Source organism: Mustela nigripes, chromosome 6 (genome assembly GCF_022355385.1).
Source record: "Mustela nigripes isolate SB6536 chromosome 6, MUSNIG.SB6536, whole genome shotgun sequence".
NCBI classification, from domain to species: Eukaryota; Metazoa; Chordata; class Mammalia; order Carnivora; family Mustelidae; genus Mustela; species Mustela nigripes.
Window position 1 is genome coordinate 140,201,608 of NC_081562.1, and position 19,640 is coordinate 140,221,247.

The following is a 19,640-nucleotide window of genomic DNA, read 5'->3' on the forward strand; positions in this document are numbered from 1 at the left end:
TCCTATGCCCACGATATTTAATATGAAAGATATTCTGTTCTTGAGGATGAATCATATACATCGATATCCACCAATGAGAAGTATCTTGAGTACCGGTTGACTCATGAACCTCAAAAGTCTAGAAATGGGACTTGGCTGGACGTCTCATTCTCGAGGCTATCTGTATTCTCACCACACTGGGTAATGCTTCTGGTCTTTATGTCAAATCTCTGAAGCATTAGGTTATTTAGTCTCCTGTGCTTTGTATCAGGTCAATTAATTTTAAGGGTAAGTTTCTGCCTTTTTAGTGAATTTTAAAATTCACATGTAAATTAAAACCTCTGTGCAGGTTCGCGTAGAGCCCAAGCATTTTTAAAGAGCTGCCACCTTAAACATTTCTTTTAATGTTAAAAAAAATGTTTGAAAAGAAAGTATGAATGTATTCTCCGGAATTATTTGTCTTGTGTGTTCTACAAGGTGTTATTTGATCGTTGTGTTTTTAAGGCTCTGTAGCTTTACTTTTTACTCTCCCTCGCTTTTTCTTTTTCTTTTCTTTTCTTTTTTTTTTTTTGACGTAGCTTAACTTTTTAAGTATGAAAGAAATGAAATCATTGTGCCTTGGAATCTGTTTTCAGTAAACTGAAGCTAATAATTAAAATAATCCTAAAGATAAAAGTTCTCATGCTTTGGTCAGTCCTACTCCTCCCCCCAAATGAAATTAAACACACAAAGGGACTATTTTCCCTAATGAAGGGAGGTCACTGCTTCTCATTGAGTTTAGGTAGTCCACAAGATGGCAGCATTGAAACGGAGAGAAAGGTGCCTAGGGCATCTTGCCAGTTGATCTTGAACATGTCTCAAAACCATTCGTATGTACAATAAGGGAAGTATAGTATTGAAATGGTGTATTAGGGTCAGGCTCAGATCAGATCTTGTTTTGATCTATTCTTTAACTTTGTCCGTGTTTAACACGACAGAGCTTGCTTGCCGCCTTCTGGGAACCTGGATGCCATCGTCCCTTCCCCCAGGTTAACAATGGTGGGAGGGATTTTTGTGGGAAGATTTACTGAATAGATAAAGGATGATTTACTTTACATGTTTCTTTCCAAGGAACCTTTTGCAAATGCTAATGTGGAATTTTGGAAGGAATGCACCCTATGCATTGTCAAAACCGAGCAGAATGGGCTCTCCCTTACAGGGACAGTAAGACCTCCCAAAGGGTGAGCAGAGCCAGTTGGGGAAAGCCACTCTGGGCCAGCCCCATGATGTGCTAAGGGGCATACTTTCTGTGAGTGCAGAAGGGTTGTATTTCACAGCTATGGTGTCACTGGAGAGATATATTTCATGTCTCGTCTATCATAACCATGAAATAGGGCTTCTTAAAGCATGAGAAAACCTCTCCAAAATTTACCACTCTTTTACGCAGCAAGATTGAATTATGCAGATGAACTACAGTCTATCGAACAGTGACTGAATGGTTGAGCGACCTTGGATGTCAACACCCAGGAACCTGGAATGTACTGTTGCATAATCTCCTGTTAGGAAATGTTAATATTGGAAAATGTTAATATGTATGTGGTTTTGGGTTTCCTCCTTAAATGTAGTTTATAAGACGAGCATAGGCAGGAGGGCAGTGAGCCATTACAGCACACACATTTCTGGCTGTATTTCTGGCGAATACATTAAATTTATCATATAGTATAGAAACCACACCATGCATTATTTTGGCTCTAAATATTCTGGTGATATCATAAAATCTAGGAGTTTGGATGTGTTGCTATGACTAGGACATAGGACAGCCTTGTTTGAGAGGAGGGTTCAAGCATTTCTGCAGCTGCCCTGAGCGACTGTCCACATTGACCTTCTTGTGTTTTCTCTGATTCTGTGACTTTAACAAGGGGATCTGCTCTAACCTTTTGTATTTTACTGCCCTTTCATCTTCTTGTCCCGATCATATTGATGAGGGAGCAGGAGGCTGGCTGAGGACAAAGCAAGAGCTGGCGCCTTGCACCCCCCCCTTCACCCGCTCCCCTCCATAGGTGTAGCATTCCTCAGGCACCCCTGACTGCCATAAAACGATAAATAGTTAACTTGCTGAGATCACAATCCTACAAGACTGGAGTCTCCCTTGGTTTGCAAATGTCCTTGAGATTTACAAACAAAGAAGTTACCTTATCAATAGCCCAAATTCCAAAGACACAGAACTCAGTTTCTCAAGCCTAATGTCACCCTTCCCTCCATAAAAACCGAAGGAGGTGGAGGTAGAAGGAAAAGTAAATAAAGTTAAATTTCTTCTAAACCTAAATCTCATTAACAAGGATGCTTGATGGCAGGAATGTAACATTCCACCAGGAGACTCTCAATTGTCTTTACTTGATAGTAACTAAGCCTTCAATATCCTGATAGTATTCTTTGCCCCAATAACCCTTTGTCCTCACCTACCCAACTCCTGCGTATATAACCAACCACCCCTCACAACCCGGGGCGGCCGCAGCTCTTCCTGCCCACGGGTCCTGTCCCCGTGCTCTAATAAACCACCATTTTGCACCAAAGATGTCTCAAGAATTCTTTCTTGGTCATCGGCTCCGGACCTCAGCCCACCAAACCTCACCTAGGTTCTAGAACTTCATCAATATAATCTATGGCAAGCTTGTTAATTTAGAAGAAATATTCTTCTTCTTTTTTTTTTAATCCATGCATATGGTCGGGGAGGGGTGTAGAGTGAGAAGATGTTGACAGTTCAGGCCTGGCCAGAAAGGCTACAAGACACATAAAACATCACACATTTACAGGGAGGAGAAAGAAAGAAAAAGAGACAGAAAGAAGAAAGAAGGAGAGAAGCAGAAGAGCAAAGAGGAGAAAGAAAGAGAAAAAAGCAAACGGACGAATGAAGTAAGTATATAGGGTTAGTGACTTTTCAGTCTTCTGAATATTACCCAGGCCCTGTGACTGCACAATTCTCATTAAATTCATTGGGAATAATCTGGCTAAATCCCTTCTTGACTCTTAAAAATAGCATGAAACAATATTCTGAACTTAAAACAAATTTATAGCCGCTGTGCGCCGAGCCCAGCTGCACTCGAGGAACCTATTTTGCCCGCATTTGAATCATTAGCACCATATATGCACAAGGATTTAATTTTGGAATCTGGCATTCAGAACTTCTTTTGAGGATGTTAACTAGCTTACTCTCAGACAGATCTTTCAGTCCAATAAGTGGAGGTACTCAAGCCCTTACAATCCCGGGTCACGAATCGACTCTCAGCTGCTCTAGGGGTGTTTGAAGATATACCGGGGGGGCCCGCTGGAAAATGCAGGGTTTCTCATCATTGTCTGGGAGAGCATTAACAGGCTTTGATGGGTCTGATCACAACCCAGACAGTATATGAGTATTCTATGCCCACCGAGTTTATGATATTGATAAGAATCCTCAAAAATGAAACCTTAAGACTCAGCTCAAGTCTGTGACGGCTTCAGCAAAGTCAGACTAGATGAAAGTTTAGGGGTCCAACTGGCTGCTTGTAAATATGCCCGAAGAATCTGAAACCTGCAGAGCAGTTGGATCAAATTATCAGAGCGGTGGGTCCCACCACTGGGTGAACACCTCAAAGCCAGACTTGGCCTTGGACTTGGTATACACGCAAGGCCTCATGAACTGCTCTAACCATGGGCTTAGCCAGAAGGTGACAATGAACAGAACCCCTCCAAGAAGGTCCATTATCCGCAAACACTGGGAGACAGATTCATGACTCAGACAACGGAAAAACAAGAAACCGAGTTGATTTAGAAAGGACTCTGGGATGACCGTGGAACTCAAAACCAGAGCAGACCCCCTCTCTCAGTAAGTCCTGTGGTCTGACATGAGCTGGTTCAGGTGGTGGTGGCTATGGGTCTTCCTGGTTCAGGATTTGCCCATCTGTGCTCTGACCACAGCACACCCCACTGGATGGCTGGCCCTTGAACTCATACACCAACCGCATGTGTTGAAGAAGCCATTGCTGACCTTCAACATCCAGGGGGAAATTACCCCACTTTGGAATCTGGTGTAGACCTTTCTATTGTCTCCAGAGCTGTTGTCAACTTTCAGTTTTTCAATGATCCCTAGCTCTTTTGATAGGCAAGAAGACAGAAGAGATGAGGTAAGTTCTCTCGCAACTTCAGAGGGCTTTTAATTAACTCTGGCAAGAGAAAAAAACTAATAGGGCCGTTAACATGTTTGTCAGGTTACCAGAACTTCAGTATGTCCCCCCAGCCCTCTTCCCTATCACAGAGGGTCCCAGAGAGTCAGCTGGTGCTACTCTACAGAGAACCACCGAGAAGACCCAGGACCCTCAGGGAAGGCAGGATGCACAGGAGAGGCCGGACTCCTGAGGGTCCATGCAGGGTCATGGTGCAAACTCGAAGGCCCTATCTTCTACCTTGGAAAGATGTCCTTTGGACTACAGTGTTTTCCGAATTTAGGGGAACAGACACTCTTCTGTTTCACCTTTCGGTCGCTGGGGGTATGTGAGGCGTGGGGTCACAGGAATTCTGTCAACCTGAGCCCACCGCAGGGAAACTCGGGGTTAAGTTCAACCAAAGAGAAGTTTGTTTTGCAGTTTAATAGGTCAATGGTGGCAGCATCCTTTAAGGAAGCATACTAATTAGAGCAGCCCTTTCTACTTTCTGCCTCACTGGGCAGTGTCATACTGTTGAGGAAACATTGATATACACCACACGCCCCATTAATAAATGACTGTGGGGGCCAAGGCTCAGTGCGCTGCGATAAAGGAAGTGGGAGAAGTTGGAAAACTGACCTGTTCACCTTACTCTAATGATTAACTTGAAAGTATTTAAAAACTCTGATTGCTTGCACTGATGATTTCCCTTCGTGTGTGTCCATGGGGAAGAATTTTACAGAATCCTAACAAAATACAAAAGGAGGGGGTTACCATTTAACTGCCGCTGGCCCCCGTAAACAGCAAGTCACGGGTCTGAGAAGTCATTAGGCTGTTCTATTAATAAAAGGAGGCGGGGAAGGGGGGGTGCTCCTTGGGGCGCCGCTCTCCCGTGCACCATCGTAGCCGTGGTTTCCGGCACCCCCATTTCGTGGCACGCCCACTGGAAACGCTGTTGTCACACTGCCAACTCCGTGGCAGGCAGAACTGACAAACTTTGCCTGTCTCGGTTTTGCAGGATTGTGATGAAAATAAATAGTCAGGCTGCTGCCTGTGAGATTTCCTTCTCCTGGAGTTTGCAAACACAGTCCATGTCCTAGATGTGCTGCGTTAAACAAAGTATGTTACCCAGTTCCCTCCGTCGAGAGCTGGGATTGTCACCATTTGGCAATTACTGATGGAGAAGGAAACCTCATTCCCTGCTGCATATACATGTGGATGAAGGAAAGCAATATTTATGGCTCATGCTTGGAGACCAGATGCTGCGTGGCATCTCTCTTCTAGGACTTTGAGAGAAATTGAAACCGAGAAGCACGGCGAAGGAGGCTTGGGGGCCGGGGGAGGGGAGAGACACACATGAAATCTACCCTATTTTTTGTGTTTTTTATTTTTTTGATACCTGATTGTATGGTGCTGTCTATGACGGTTGGCTTCTCTGTGGTCAGCACAGTGGTACCGCCTGAAAAACACACAAAAAAAGTAACATACGAAAATCAGAAAGAGGAAGTATTGTGCATCATATGCAGTAAGGAAATGCTGTATGCTCAGGTACAACTGTTCAAGGCAAACCTTCTCCCCAGAAAATCCTTCCTTTAATTCCACCCGTGGAAACCATTTTACTGAGATTTTACCCACCACAAGATCAAGCGCGCATAAACCACGATTCTGTACTCAACATATGTATTCCTAAAAGCGTCCAGGCTGTACAGAGGGCCTGAGACTTCGTTCCAAGGGCATTCCCTGACTCCCTCGGCTAAGCATGCTACACAGTTGGAACCGTGGAAAAGCCAAAGCCTCCACACGTCCTCAGTGACTTGGGAATTAAACTCGACCTGGGGCTCTGAGCTTCAAATAGTTTCCCAAGGTCTCAGATGCGCGCCTTCAGGGGCGGCGCCAGGCTGTTCCCCACAGTCTGTTTGGAAAACTGAAGCTTCACGTGGGTGGCAGGAGTTCCTTCTTTCTTTAGCAGCTGAAGTGGTTTGTTTTTCCCAAGGACAAATATTCTGCCCAGCATGTGATTTGGAGAAGCTGCGGGAGAAGGCAGGAGCAGAAACACTGCGTCACAGGCCTGGAGCCCTGGAAGGTGGCGCGGATGACCTCCTGAACCAAATCAGCTTCCAATCAGCTGGGGTTGACTTTGGGATTCCGGGTGAAGGAACCAGGTGACATTTCAGCTTCCCCCTCTTTTGTACTGCATCTTGGTGCTTCTGTTTTCTGCTCCTCCTCATTAAACCTCTGTGTTTTTTTCTGTTTTGTTTTAAGATTTTGTTTATCTGACAGAGAGAGAGACAGCACAAGCAGGAGGAGAGGGAGAGGCAGGCTCCCCACCAAGCATGGAGCCTGATGTGGGGCTCGATCCCAGGACCCCGGGATCATGACCTGAGCCGAAGGCAGACGCTTAACCGACTGAGCCCCCTGGGCACCCCTAAACCTCTGTTTTAAGGTAGTGTTTTTGAACTTGCCAACCATAAGAATCACCTGAGGGCCTGCTGAAGCTGTAGTTGCCAATCCACTAATCCTCCTCAGACCTCACCGAACCAGCATGTCCAGAGCCTTGAAATTTGAATTTTTGAAAGCTCCTCAGATGAGTGTTAGTACCTACTACGTGTGGGAGACACTGGCTTGCTGTTTATTGCTTAGGTATTTGAGAAAAGCCATTTCTCCTTGAGAGTGTCTGGTATAGTCAGAGAGCATGTATTTGTTGCCCCAAGAGATAAGACCTTGGGCAGACTCGGGGGCAGGGCATGGGGTGGGCTCATGCACATCATGGAGAGTTTTGGAGGCGGTTCTCCGGTGTCAACGTACACCTTCCAGTAGTATTGCTCAGTCAAGCTCTGTGATCATTTCTATTCTGCCCAGGCCCCGCAGCTCCCACAGATCAGAAATCATCCCGATCGTGAATCAGAGAGCTGTAAAATCATACTCTTGGGATGGTGGGAAGAGTGTGGAGCTAATCGACTGCAGTATCAAGTCAGGTTACCCTGGGTCTCCCCGTAAATATGCTGGATGAGCGGTCACAGGTGTGCGTGGCCTCAGTGAGGCAGGCGCTAGGAAGAAGGAATTTTATATATTATGGGTTAAGAAGGTGAATCTATAATGGCAGAATTGGAGGGAGGCCAGAATACATTAGCGTTCTGTTCCCAGTGGTCTTAGGGGAGAAAGACTCAAGGTGAAAATTCACTTTTTTAAAACCGATATGCATTATCAGTTTTGCTATAGGTTGGGAGCCAAATTCCGCTGTTGAGTACACACAGATCTGATGTGAAATTTGGCCTCCCGGTGCCTTTGAAACCAATTGTATTATCTAATGACTTCAAAGGCATTTGCAAATGAGTAACTTCAGGGGTGAATTTTCACCTTGGCAAGCAAGTACAGGAGAGCGCAATCTCTCCTCATTTCCATGCATTCGGTACAGTTCACCTGGAATTCACTGTTGTTTGTAAGTAACAAGCATATTGCTAAAATACTTATTTCCCACTATATTCAAAGCGTTACCCCAGGAAGGAGAGATTGAAGTGACGCTGTCTACATGAAAGAACCAATCACTGAGCAAGAGAGCATTCATCCTAATTTCTACTTTCCCTCCGCTCAAGGTTAAAGTGAGGATGCTTTTACCTCAGCTCTGTTATACTCAACGTGCCCAGTTTGAGGCTTTGCCGGTAAAGGCTGTGACAGAAGGAGCAAGGAAGGTGCAGAGCTGCGCCCGAGCCTAGACCTGAGCTGTTCCTATGCGAGAGCACACCCTAGATGTTGGGAGGCTTCTGCTTCCCACAAAAACATCTACACATGAGCACACCCTTTCTCAGAGAAGAAGAACCCATAGCTCCATAAAACAAAATAAGTAAACAAAAACAAAGACAAATACAAAACCCAAGTTGGCTGTTAATGCAATAAATGAAGTTGAAACATGAGATTCCTACTGAAATCACCTCTTCTTGATGGGGGCAGGGAGCGGGTATTAACAAGACCTCTGGAAGTTCCTAATATATGTATGTATTTATAGATACTGAGACAAATGGGCTGACTTGAGAAAATGGCTTTTCTTTTTTGCCACGGTAATATGAAAAAAAAAAATTAGAACTTTTTTCAGTGTAACCAATAAATGATTTTAAATGCAGTAGATAAACTATAAACTTGTAACTCTTAGAAGACTGTCAGTGTTTCCACTATAAACGACCCATTTTCTGTGGTGTGTTACTCATTGCCATACATAATTTGCTCCAGGCTAACATACTTGCCTGTTTCATTCAAAGGCCTTAGTTTCAATTGATTCAGTCATGAACTGATGCAAAAATAAGAAGGTTGGTTGTTCTGAAACGAGGAGTAAATCTGAGGCTTTGTTTCTAATCAATATTAACTGACCACTTTAGGGTTTATAAAGAAAGAATCCTCTCCACAACAGGGCAATTGAAAGGGTATACTGTGATGAGTATAGTCGTTCCTTTTTAGGAGGAATTTCACTACGGATGTGTGATGGGGTCCACGAAAGCCCTGAGGTCTGTGGCAGGGTGTTTACAAGCAATCCTGGGAAGGTTCCCCAGGACCTGGTTCATAGAATGGTACTCTGTTCTTAATACCAGCTGTAGGGGTTTCAGCTTGAACTTGACATCTCACAAAGAAAATGCTTCTGCATTAATTAGTTTTTGTGGCTTGTGGCTACTTACATACGGGATTTGTTTTCAGAAGCCCATGGTAACATTTATTGGCCCTATGACTGTAAGCGATTATCCTGGAGATTTGGAGGGGGGCAGCCTTAGAAGCTGGGATTTAAATGGAAACCCGGTTCATGGTACAACATTTCTGAGCTCGATCTGACCCCTTATTCTCTCTGAGAGTGGGGCTCTCTCGTTCCTTCAGAGGAGAGCTTTTGAAGGAGTTGGAAATGTACTGTGGGACGTTTCCTTGCAGATTTCATATTAATGTGTTAGCCAATAACATGGCACTCTTAGGAAGTTAGATGGGAACGCTTTCAGTTTCGCCCATGGAAATTAATTATGTGGGCTTTCTGAGTCCCTTCTGGGTGAAAATACAGACCTGCAGCCAAGGGCTCATGTTTAATGTAAAATGAGAGTCAGATGCTAGATGAAACTGCATTTTGACCCAGGTGGCAGTAAAGGTCCCACAGTGCCTTTGGCCACAATCGGGTGAAAATCCTACTGCCTTGGCGCATTTCCAACTGGTACAATCCCATTCCCCTCCCCCCCCCCTTGTCTAATATTTCCTCTGCCATTCCAAGGAGAAGAGAAGGTCACTTTTGAGCTCTCAAGGTTTTAGAATGTTACGGAGTAATACCCTAAATTAATTAGTGAGGTATTTGGCACACACCATCCCTGATACATTTGCTAGTTGTTCCTGATGTGAAATAAGAACTAATTCTGCCTTTGTAGGTTTTAATGTAACAGGATTTACAAAATCCCCACTTAAAAGCTGCATCTCAAATAGAAGCCCAATTTCATCAATTCGTTGGGTAAAGGTTCCACTCACAACATTTCACCCTGGTTAGAAAATGAAAAGAAACGTTCTAAAGTGTGTGGTTAGTATGGGTCATGCGTGTGTTATGAGGGTGGGGGTTTGGAGATAAGGATGAGTCGTGCACATTTAGCCATGGTGGAGAAATTCTTATTCGAGTAAGAACATCCTAGCCTCTGACTCTGGACATGGCTCAAATTATTGTTTTGCGTGGTGATGGCAGGACAGCAGGAGGGAAGGAAGATGGCGCTGAAGCTCTGCCACCACCCGGACCCCGGCCATGGTCAGGGCCGGGAGGAGTTACGTGAACACACACACACACACACACACACACACACACACACACACACAGGAACTAGCCGGTCTCAACACCAACATGACTGAAATGGCACAGCAATGGGATGAGGATGGTTTCTGCACCTGTGAGCTGGAAGTCATCACCTGTGCCGCTGTGGCAGTTGGCCTGGTCGTCATCACATTCATCCACCAGGTTCCCATTGGGAGTGGTTGGTCCAGCTGTAGGTGCTGAAACGAGATCCAAGGATTATGATCTCACACCTCTGCAATGTACTTACAGGGCTCTGGCTAGGGAATCCGCTAACGCCTTTGCAGAAAACTCTAATCCATGGTAAGAAGGCCAGGGGCATGGCTTGCCTCTCTTTCAGGCACTAAATATACTTGGATTTAGCAGAATGCATTGGGGACCGCTTTGTTTTGGTATTTGATCACTATCTGCCGAGGAGAGTTGGCAGCCCTAGCGTTTTATACATTGTAATCTACATAAACATCCTTTTTCTGAAAAGTGCTTGAGTTCTCTCACTGGTTATTTATTCATGACCCTGGAATTGAGAATTTTGACGAGAGAGATCCTGCTTCAAATGTTTCTCCTTTCATTTTCAACGTGCTAGAGAACTCGCTTGTCATGAATTCTTTTACATTCTTAGGATTTGCTAAGTTTGCTAAATTGGTATTATAATTTTTCCCCAAAAGGGAGTTTCAAGATTCTCTTTTAGGACAATATTGTTCTTTATTTTTTTTAAATTAGATTTAATCCATTTCCCTTTAAGTAAGCTTCACAACTTGGGACCCCCCTCTCGGGAGCAGGTGTTTGAGAGGAGTTATCTTAGATATCCTGGGGTCATTTTCCCTGAACTCCCTAGGGGATTGCATTCCAACCCTGGCAGGTAGTCCTGTATCTTTGAGCTTGTAGTTGAAAAGTAGCCAACATTAATCAAAGACGGCTTTTGAAGTTCTTTAAATTTAGTTTGGTCTATTATTTTTCTGCCTGTTACTCATTCTTGCAATCTGTTTAATATTTTACAGTTTTCGGCATTACATTTCACTTTACAAGACTTGAGATAAGGTACAGCTCTTTTGATGTCTGAGAACCAGACAAGACACTGGGAGCGGGTTTGTGGGGGTGTGTGGGGGGGTACTGTTCTCTGAGAGCTTCCGGCCAGTAGAACTGTATTGGTAACTGCTTCTTCCTCAATAAAAATTTGGTACTCTTTGTAATTGTGCTTAATTATTGAGCAGAGTTACGACAAATATAGAAACGTAGCTAGTTTCAACTTCCCTAACTGTCCAGGACACACACCAATAATAACTAGGGAGAATGTGCATTCCGTCCAGGTGTACAATGTAGACTTTGTACAATGCCAAGCACACATTCTGGACTCCACTTGTCACTATCACTGAATCAAGAGAACCCTTCCTGGAGGCCCAGATGCTCGTGATGCTTTCAAGTATTTAAAACTCTCTATTCATCCTTCTTACGGTATTTATCGAGAAGGAGTGCTTCATTGGAAGAGACCCAGGGTAGGACATGGTTTAAACTGAAAAAGTATAAAGTGAATAATCTTAATATCCCAACTTTAATACTTGAATGTATTTTCTCTTCTGTGATTCTCTAATTATTTCTCATAAATGCTAGCCCGAAGTAGGATGGGCACGTGTGCAAGGCTGAGTTGTAACCCCCTGTCTTTCTCTGTTCCTCTAGGTATCTTCTGGAGCGTAAGGCATGGAGTAGTTATTTACTAAGGGATGTTAATCATTTTAAGGAATTAAAAACAAACAAATAAACAAAAACCAAATCACTCCCTTTCACCAGTTGCGTCAAAAAGCTTTGTTACTTTCCCCGGATGTTGGCTTCTCCTATGGCTCCGAGCAACTTCCTCACTTTTGTGAGTGCTTGGAAACATCTGCAGCAAATCTCTTCACCAACTATTTCTACCTCACTAAAAGAGTGGACACTGGCAAACTGCCACCAGCCTCAGTCTTTTCAACCAACAATTCATTCCACCTCTTAAATCAGTGTTGCTTTCCAGAATCCAGGCTCATGACTTGCACCATAGTGGCAGACTCCCTTTTCCAGAGGAGCACATTTCTTAGCCAATGGAATGAACATGTCTGCAATTGGCTTGATCTGCCTGTCTCTTCTCTTTCTCAGTACCTTTGCCAAAGTCCTGGCACATAGTCATTCTTAGTCTGTGACTGGATAGTTCAGAGGTCTGGACATGGCTCCAGATATAGAAACAACTACACAATAAAGAATGGGAGATAATGGCCTACTTTAAAATAAATACATACAAAAGTAGCTATGAATTATTCACTAGGATGGTGATTTATAGCTTGAGATTCTCTAGTGCATAAGCAAAGTTTTATGATGTTTAATGTGCTCAAGAATGTAATTATATTTGGGTAGCTCAAAACACAAATAATTTTGAAACCACGAGAAGGTGGTATTAAAAAGCATTCTTCAAAACAACCATGAGCATATGTTCAGTTGATTAACATCTGGGAACCAACAATAGCCAACCTCAGAGCTAACCTGAAGGAAGACCTTTATGGGGATGGAAAAGTTGGTTACTCATTGATGCTCAAATCTAAGGCAGATGGGAATTCTAACGCACAAAAGCATTCGACAGTACAATAAACAAACATGGCATCATTTTTTTTCAAACATTCCTCTTATTTATAATGTGATAAAAGGGCAGAGCTGCATGCAGTTCCAAGGTCAGTGTGTGAAATGAATTTGTCCTTGGTATGACTTTCATATGATAAATTTACGCAGTAATATCCTTGAATGGATCTCAGTGCCCATTCAGACATATTATCTCATGTAAAGTTTTGTTTCTCTGCAGCAGTCTGAGAAATTCATTCAGGGTAATGCTGCTATTTCAGTCTGTCAACTGTCCCTTCCCACTAGGATGTGATGGTAGTTACCACTGCAGACAGAAACTTGAATCAGACAGATGGCTGAACAAGACTGAAAAAGTCAAAAGAACTGGTGATTTCCAGGCATTGAGGGCAAACTGCCTAATGGGTGGGGGAGTTTACTTTGGAGTGATGGGAGTATCTTGGAACTAGATAGAACAATGTCTTGGTTGCATAAATAATTGTGAATGTATTAAAAGCCCCTGAGTTGTTCACTTAAAAATGATCAATTTCCTATTATGCGAATTTCATCTCAATAAATATTTTTAAAAAAAGTCAAAGGAGGCAACCCACAGAACCTGAGGAGAGCTCTGCGAACAACCAAAACACTGTTCGCAAGACAACCAAGGCACTGTTGCGTGGGGTGTGCTGGAATGTTGAGCCTCCCGGACTGGCAGACCTAGAGACAGGATCACCCGGGGGAAAACTAGCCATTTGCAGCAGCACCCTCAGGGGCATAAATGCATGAAGAAAGAGATTTAAGAATTGGGGAACTAGAAGGGACTCTGGGAATTGTAATTACCTTCTAGTTCACAGCCCAGCAGCTCCATCCGCAGCCCTAGTCCTCCATGAGTGGCTCTCTCAGGGTAGATCCTGATGAATCGTGTGGAAAGAGGTGGAAAAGTCCGCAGCTCAGGTGTATCGTAGTTGTTGTTGCCTTCAAAAGACTGTGAAGTATGAGAAACGCCATTACTGATAAAACCTCCCTTTTGGCAGAAAAGTCTCCCCTTCAGGACTCTTAATAAGGCAGAGAAATAGACTCCATCCCATCGCTTCATAAATGGCTGACACCTCTTTTACAAACGAGGAAGTGGGAAAAAAAACCCCAACAATTAAAGCTTCTCCAAGAAGTGACAGATATCATTTCTCAGAAGCTTTGGAGCACACACGGATGCTATCCCAGAAGCTGAGGGTTTAATGAGACACGTTTTCAATGACATGCTGATGTGCCTGGGAGAAGTGACACTTCCACTACTTCCTTGAGGTGGAGGAAGATAACTCAGGAAGAGAAGCTGCCATTTTTCAGAGCTAGAATAGACAGCACATTTCCAACAACGATGCCTGTTACATCCTCTTAAAGGAGCCGGCCCTAGTTTTGCTAAGACTCATAGAAGGGATTAAACTCCTGAAGTAGGAGATATTAAACGTAATGCCGTGCAAACACAATTTAGTCAGGAACTGGTGTTATTCCAACACTCTGAAATTGCTATTTACTGAAGCAGTACCACCCGTGGGAGGGAGGCATTTGTACATAAAAGACCTTCTCATCTCAGGAAGGTAAGAAGGGTCCTGAGCATGGAGTGAGGTCCTGAGGGCGGGCTGAACTGCAGAGTAAATGAAGTACATTCCTAACTTGAATACGCTGTGGCGTATTCTTCCACAGCCAGGCAGCCCATGGCCGGTGCGGCAACTTGATTATTTTAGTCCCCTTTTTACACAGACCGGAAGGTCAAAATCCTTGAGTGGAATCGTAAGAAGTTGGAACAATAACTTTTGCAAGAAACAGATAAGACTTCTTATGTCCTCTTCTCTCAACATCATTCTTAATCCCGTCCAGGGTGGGAGGTGGGGTAGGGGGATTAGGAAAATCAAACCACCTTATCATTGAGAGTGTCTCTTATATGCATCAAACATTGCGCAATATTTACAGGTGCAAGGCGTTGTTCTAAGTGCTTGAAATAGAAGAATTCATTTTATCCTCGGGTAGGTTCTATCATTACACCCAGCTTACAGATAAGGCACAGAGAAGTTGAGTAATGTGCCCATGGCTCTAGGTATAATAAGTGTCAGAACCAGGGTTCAAACCTATGTAGTCTTGACTGGTGCCCTTAGAAAGGATCTAGTCTAATCTCATTAAATTCAGGAAATTGAGGTCTATGACCAAGGCAATATATTTAGTTTTCTTATGTTTCCTTAAATGTATTGCAGTTTGGACTACCAAACCTAGCAGATCAGATTGAGTGGATGGCCAGCCCCAGGCCATGTCAGTCAGGAGCGGGGACGATACCCAATGGCTGGGTCAAGATGTTCCAAACCAGCAAAAGATGGGATCATTCAGCAGGAGAAATATCAGGGCTAAAGGGGGCACACATGTAAGAGAAGAGAGAACAACTATGTGGGCTGTGACATGACTAGAGGTTCTCTGAGTTCTAGAAGGAAATTAATCACCCTTTTCCAGTTCAGAAAAGCCTCCAGGAATCTAAAAGGACATGGTTAACATAGCCCCGCTTCTCCCCCTTAAGGCTTCCTTCTATTATTTTCACGTAAATAATAGTAAATTCACAATTGGGGTTCTGCACTCTTGATGGAACATAGCTGGCTTCCAGTCACTGAGAATCTGACATACGTTATTGTTAGGCACAATTAAGTGTCGTCAGCGAGGTATAATTATGATGAAAACAACATTGCTACACATGCCTGTTCTGTTGATGTTAACAAAGCTCCAACAATCACAGGAGAAAAGCACTTAGAGTTATGGAATCCGGGCTCTTCTTCTCATTTTAACTCGAGTCAAGAATTAGCACAATGTATAAAAACATTATAAAAGCTGACGGGGATGAGCTGGGAAGAGTATTAGCAGTAAAGAGCCATATGGAACTGGGCTAACTTTGTTAACATGAGGCTGTTTGTGAAGTATCTTTGTGTCCTTTTACTAATCATGTTCTGGAAGAAGAGAGCTCTGGGACCTTAGATCCCCTCTCCTCTCCTGAGAAGTCTAGTTAATGCAGAGACTCTGATATACCTTGTCCATTATGGCTACCGGAAGATAGCCATCATTCTTAATCCCGTCCAGGGTGGGAGGTGGGGTAGGGGGATTAGGAAAATCAAACCACCTTATCATTGAGAGTGTCTCTTATATGCATCAAACATTGCGCAATATTTACAGGTGAGAAGTAAGGTCTTTTCAATCCTTCAAAGTCCTGTTTCATTCATAAAAACAGTGCTCACTCTAGTATTACATGAAAGATACTTGGCATTCTACGCAGGTAACCTTCATTTGTAAGCTTAAATATAATATGCTAAATATCATTGTATACGTTATTGTTACATACGTTAAATATAATGGGTTAAATATCATCATACAGTTCAGTAATAGGTATGCTCCTAACCTGAAGGTTTTACCCGTGCCCTTTTGCATCTTAAAAGATTTTATGTCGGGAGAGGGACATACTAGGAGTCGCAGACTGGACTCTATGTAAATAATTTAGACGGTTTTGTGGTTTTAAATATCACAGGAAGACGATAATGATGGATAAAATAATATTTGAGGAGAAAAATCTCATGTACTCATGAACGGAGTTTTTTGGTTGGAATTGAAAACTGTGTCCTGGCTTAGGGTGGAATTCTGTAAGCAAAGTACTACCCCAGAGCGATAGTTTTAGCTCTGGATTTAATTGCAGACGCGACAGGGCATCTTATCCAAAGCATAAGGCACTTGGTTATCTTTCTCCCGTGGAACCCTTGTGTTGAAGAACAAACTTGTCACAACAGCATTGGCCCTGCTGATGTGTGGTAATCTCTCACTTGGTGATCGAGTCGGAAGGCTCACCACTCCTCAGAAGAGATTGGCTCTTAGGGGAATGCCAGTGTCTGATGTTTCTTTCACTTTTTTCTTTTACCAAAACAAGAGAGCCAGACATAAAAGGGGGGAAATGAAATGAACATAAGAAAGAGAGTAGCTGCATGTAGATTAAAAAAAAAAACAAAAACTGGAAATATTTTGGAAACCACAAGTGAAGCAGGGGTGAGATGGGAGAGAAATTCTTACATTTCTGACAGCGTCGTGGCTGTTGGTGGCCTGCCACACTGGTGCTGATCACAGCCGTGGGGGACAAGAGGTCTCTGCAGAGCCTCACATCTGGACAGAGGGGAGCTGGCGGTGCTGGCGGGCTTTTGTCTCCTGTCCGCAAGACCATTGGCCTGAGTCACTTTTATCAAGCCATATTCCCACGCTTGCTTAGAGTGGGAGCAAGGATAACATTCCTGCCAATGGGCTCAGATCTTTTCACAAAATGAGTGGGTCTTGGGCAAAGCAAGCATGGAAAGCCAATTGTGTTGGGTGTGTTGATGGCTGCATACCATTCCTACAGTGCAGACAGAATGGACAGGCTGAGGCTTGTTAGTTCATCCTCAAACCAGCTCTCGGGTCCCCCCCAGCATACTCTTGGGTGTCCTCTCCTGGTTGGTGTTGTGGGCTCAGGATATGCAAATAAGTTTGACCATCAGTCCAACTAAAACATAATTACTAAAGAAGATCTGTGGGGAATGTTGGAATATCTCCCTTTCCACTGGGTCAAGAACCAACCATATTTAAAAAGGTTCCAATGTACTAAAAACATATGGAAGCACGATTCACGAAAGCCAAAAGGGAGAAGCAATGATAGGGACCATTGGTGGATGAACGGATACACAAAGTGTGGTATATGCATACAAAAGAATATCATTCAGCTTGAAAAAAAAAAAAAAGAAAAAAGAAAAAAGAAAAAAGGAATCCTGCCACAATGCTAGGACGTTGTGCTAAGGAAAATAAGACAGTCATAAACATTCAAATATTGTATGATCCCAGTTATGTGAGGCTCCTAGAGAAGTCAAATTCATAGAGATAGAAAATGGAATGGTGGCTTCCAGGAGATGGGGGATCAGGGAATGGGAGCTATTGCTCGGTGGGTCTAGAGTTTCAGTTTTGCAAGATGACGAAATTCTGGAGATGGTTTGCAAAACAATATGAATGTACTTAAAACCACTGACTTGTACAGCTGAAAAGGTTAACATGGGAAATTTTATGTTATGTGTCTTTCACCACAAGTAGAAAGTAAACAACAACAACGAAAAACCTCAAAAACATTTAAATAAGGGAAGCGTGAGAGAAGGGGAAAGGAATGGGGGGGTGCTAACAGATTAGGATCTGCAGAGAGATTCTGAGTTTCTACTGGGTTTCCCTGTCAACCCCCAGACCCTCAACCTCTGGGCCACCGTGTCTCCTCAGTGTTGAGCTTTCTGCTGTTCCCTAAGGGAGGAACGGTGATCAGCAATGCTATCCTGTGTTGCTCTCAGAAACCATGTTCAGTACCTCATTTCCGGGTTCCCTAGAATGGGGGTCTTATGGACACCATCAAACACCTCCACTGATGTCACGGCTTAAAAGAAATACGAAGTCGTACTTCTTCAGGAAAATGCAGGAGGTCCTTGACCTAGGTCAACGACTCGAGAAAGGACTTCATCCCCAGTCCCTGGACCTCACCTTAGCCTTGCGCTTGCTGTCATCCATGATCATTTTCCAGTCTGAGCCATTGTTGCTGTATCCGATCTTGAATTTCCTCATGAACACTTTGTTCTCCCGGTGCTTCCCCCCCTGAATGATGATGCCCCTCACAATCTTCTCTTCCCCCAGATCCACCTGGAGCCACTCATTTATGTATGGGTGGGGTGCGGGTGGCAGCGCCCAGCCTGAGCGACTGGTTACCAGACGAATATTTTCAGGCATCCAGTTTCTCTCCCCTTGGTTTGATGCTGTTATCTGGGAGTCCGAGATAAGTCCAGACACCATACCCAACATGCCGGAGCAAGGGTAATCTAGAGGGTGGAATGAAATAGATGACATGAGATGGTTTTCTACAAGCCTCCGTGCTTAGAAAGAGAATACCACAGATTGAATCGGCCCATTGTCTGTATCCATTCATACAAATGTGTAAGTCTCTGCATCATTTGATATTAAACCAGAGCTTTCCCTCCCTCAAACTTTTCTCCTACACTTGCAGAACTCCCCTCCCAGACACACGTTCCAATTAAGAAAATCTTCCATAAGGACATACACGTCCCTCTTTCTGAGTTCTTCCAAGTTTAATGTCAAAGTATTGATGTTCCAGTATCTTTGGTACCCAGAACTTATTCCCAGATCTAGTACAGGCACTGCCCAACAGAGGTTCAGTTTATGACAGGTGGAAGATGTGAAATCAGTAATTTCAACAGCAGGAAGCTGTCCTGACCACCACTTGTTCTAACTGCATTAGGAGCTTTCCACACAAATATCCATTGTTATCTCAAATGTACCGTGTCCAATCCAAACGGTCCTTTTCCCTTGATACTGAATCTCTTTACCAAACTCTGTGTTTTGACCAGTGGAACTGCCAACCAGCTAGTTCCTGCTTAGTCATCTTGTCTACCCCTATCTTACATTTTGGCATTCCTGTTCTGCTATGTAAATCTGTCATGGTTTTGTTTTTTTTTTAAAAAAAAAAAAGAAGAAGAAAGAAAGAAAGAAAAGAAAAAAAGAAAAAGAAAAAGAAGTCCGTTGACCCAGGCTTGTGGTCCCTGTTTCCTTCGGCATCATCCTGGTCTGTGCCCTCCAGGCCAAGGTGCTAAATGGTCTGGCTGTCTTGTCAGACCCCAGCTGTGAATTTATACCACCCATAACTGCTGATTCATTTATCCTAAACATTTTTCTGCAATATCATCCTTAGGCTCAAAAATCTTCCATCACTAAGTAAAATAAGCCAGACACAAAAGGACAAATATGAGGTACCTAGAATAGCCAAACACATAAAGAGAGGAAGTAGAGTGGTGTTTGCCAGGGGCTGGTAGGAGGCGAGAATAGGGAGGTAGAATTTAACGGGTACAGGGTTTTAGTTTGGGATAATGAAAAGCTCTGGAGTTGGATGGTGGTGATGGCTGCACAGGACTGTGATTGTACATAACACACCTCAATTGTACACTTACAATGGTTAAAATGGTAAATTTTATGTAATGCATATTTACCACAATAATAAAAGAGCTTTAGAAAATTTCTATGGCTTTCTACTATTTATAAGACCATATAAA

At 43.4% G+C, this 19,640-nt stretch overlaps 1 protein-coding gene and 1 long non-coding RNA gene across 8 annotated transcripts in view; one reads left to right on the forward strand and one right to left on the reverse strand.

Moving 5' to 3' along the window:
- The window catches only part of NRP1 (neuropilin 1), a 136,043-nt gene that overhangs the window by 12,679 nt on the left and 103,724 nt on the right, over positions 1–19,640 (reverse strand). For 2 of the 4 annotated variants that reach the window (XM_059404376.1, XM_059404375.1), the window contains exons 9-12: positions 18,064–18,395; positions 13,345–13,489; positions 10,047–10,130; positions 5,536–5,595 (exon numbers count right to left, since the gene is read on the reverse strand). In XM_059404376.1, coding sequence (XP_059260359.1) covers positions 5,536–5,595; positions 10,047–10,130; positions 13,345–13,489; positions 18,064–18,395 — 621 coding nt within the window. Of the gene's footprint in view, positions 1–5,535; positions 5,596–10,025; positions 10,131–13,344; positions 13,490–18,063; positions 18,396–19,640 lie in introns of all 4 variants that reach the window. The other 2 variants (XM_059404374.1, XM_059404373.1) reach the window with 1 other exon arrangement.
- LOC132020199 (uncharacterized) lies at positions 5,622–12,367 on the forward strand. Of its 4 annotated transcripts, XR_009404950.1 has the most exons (4): positions 5,622–6,298; positions 6,399–6,579; positions 10,929–10,968; positions 11,605–12,367. It is a non-coding gene; the product is annotated as an uncharacterized LOC132020199 (long non-coding RNA). The 4 variants fall into 4 exon arrangements; XR_009404949.1 differs by lacking the exons at positions 10,929–10,968; positions 11,605–12,367 and adding an exon at positions 7,637–8,414 and having other exon boundaries at positions 5,632–6,298; XR_009404948.1 differs by lacking the exons at positions 10,929–10,968; positions 11,605–12,367 and adding an exon at positions 7,626–8,413 and having other exon boundaries at positions 5,634–6,298.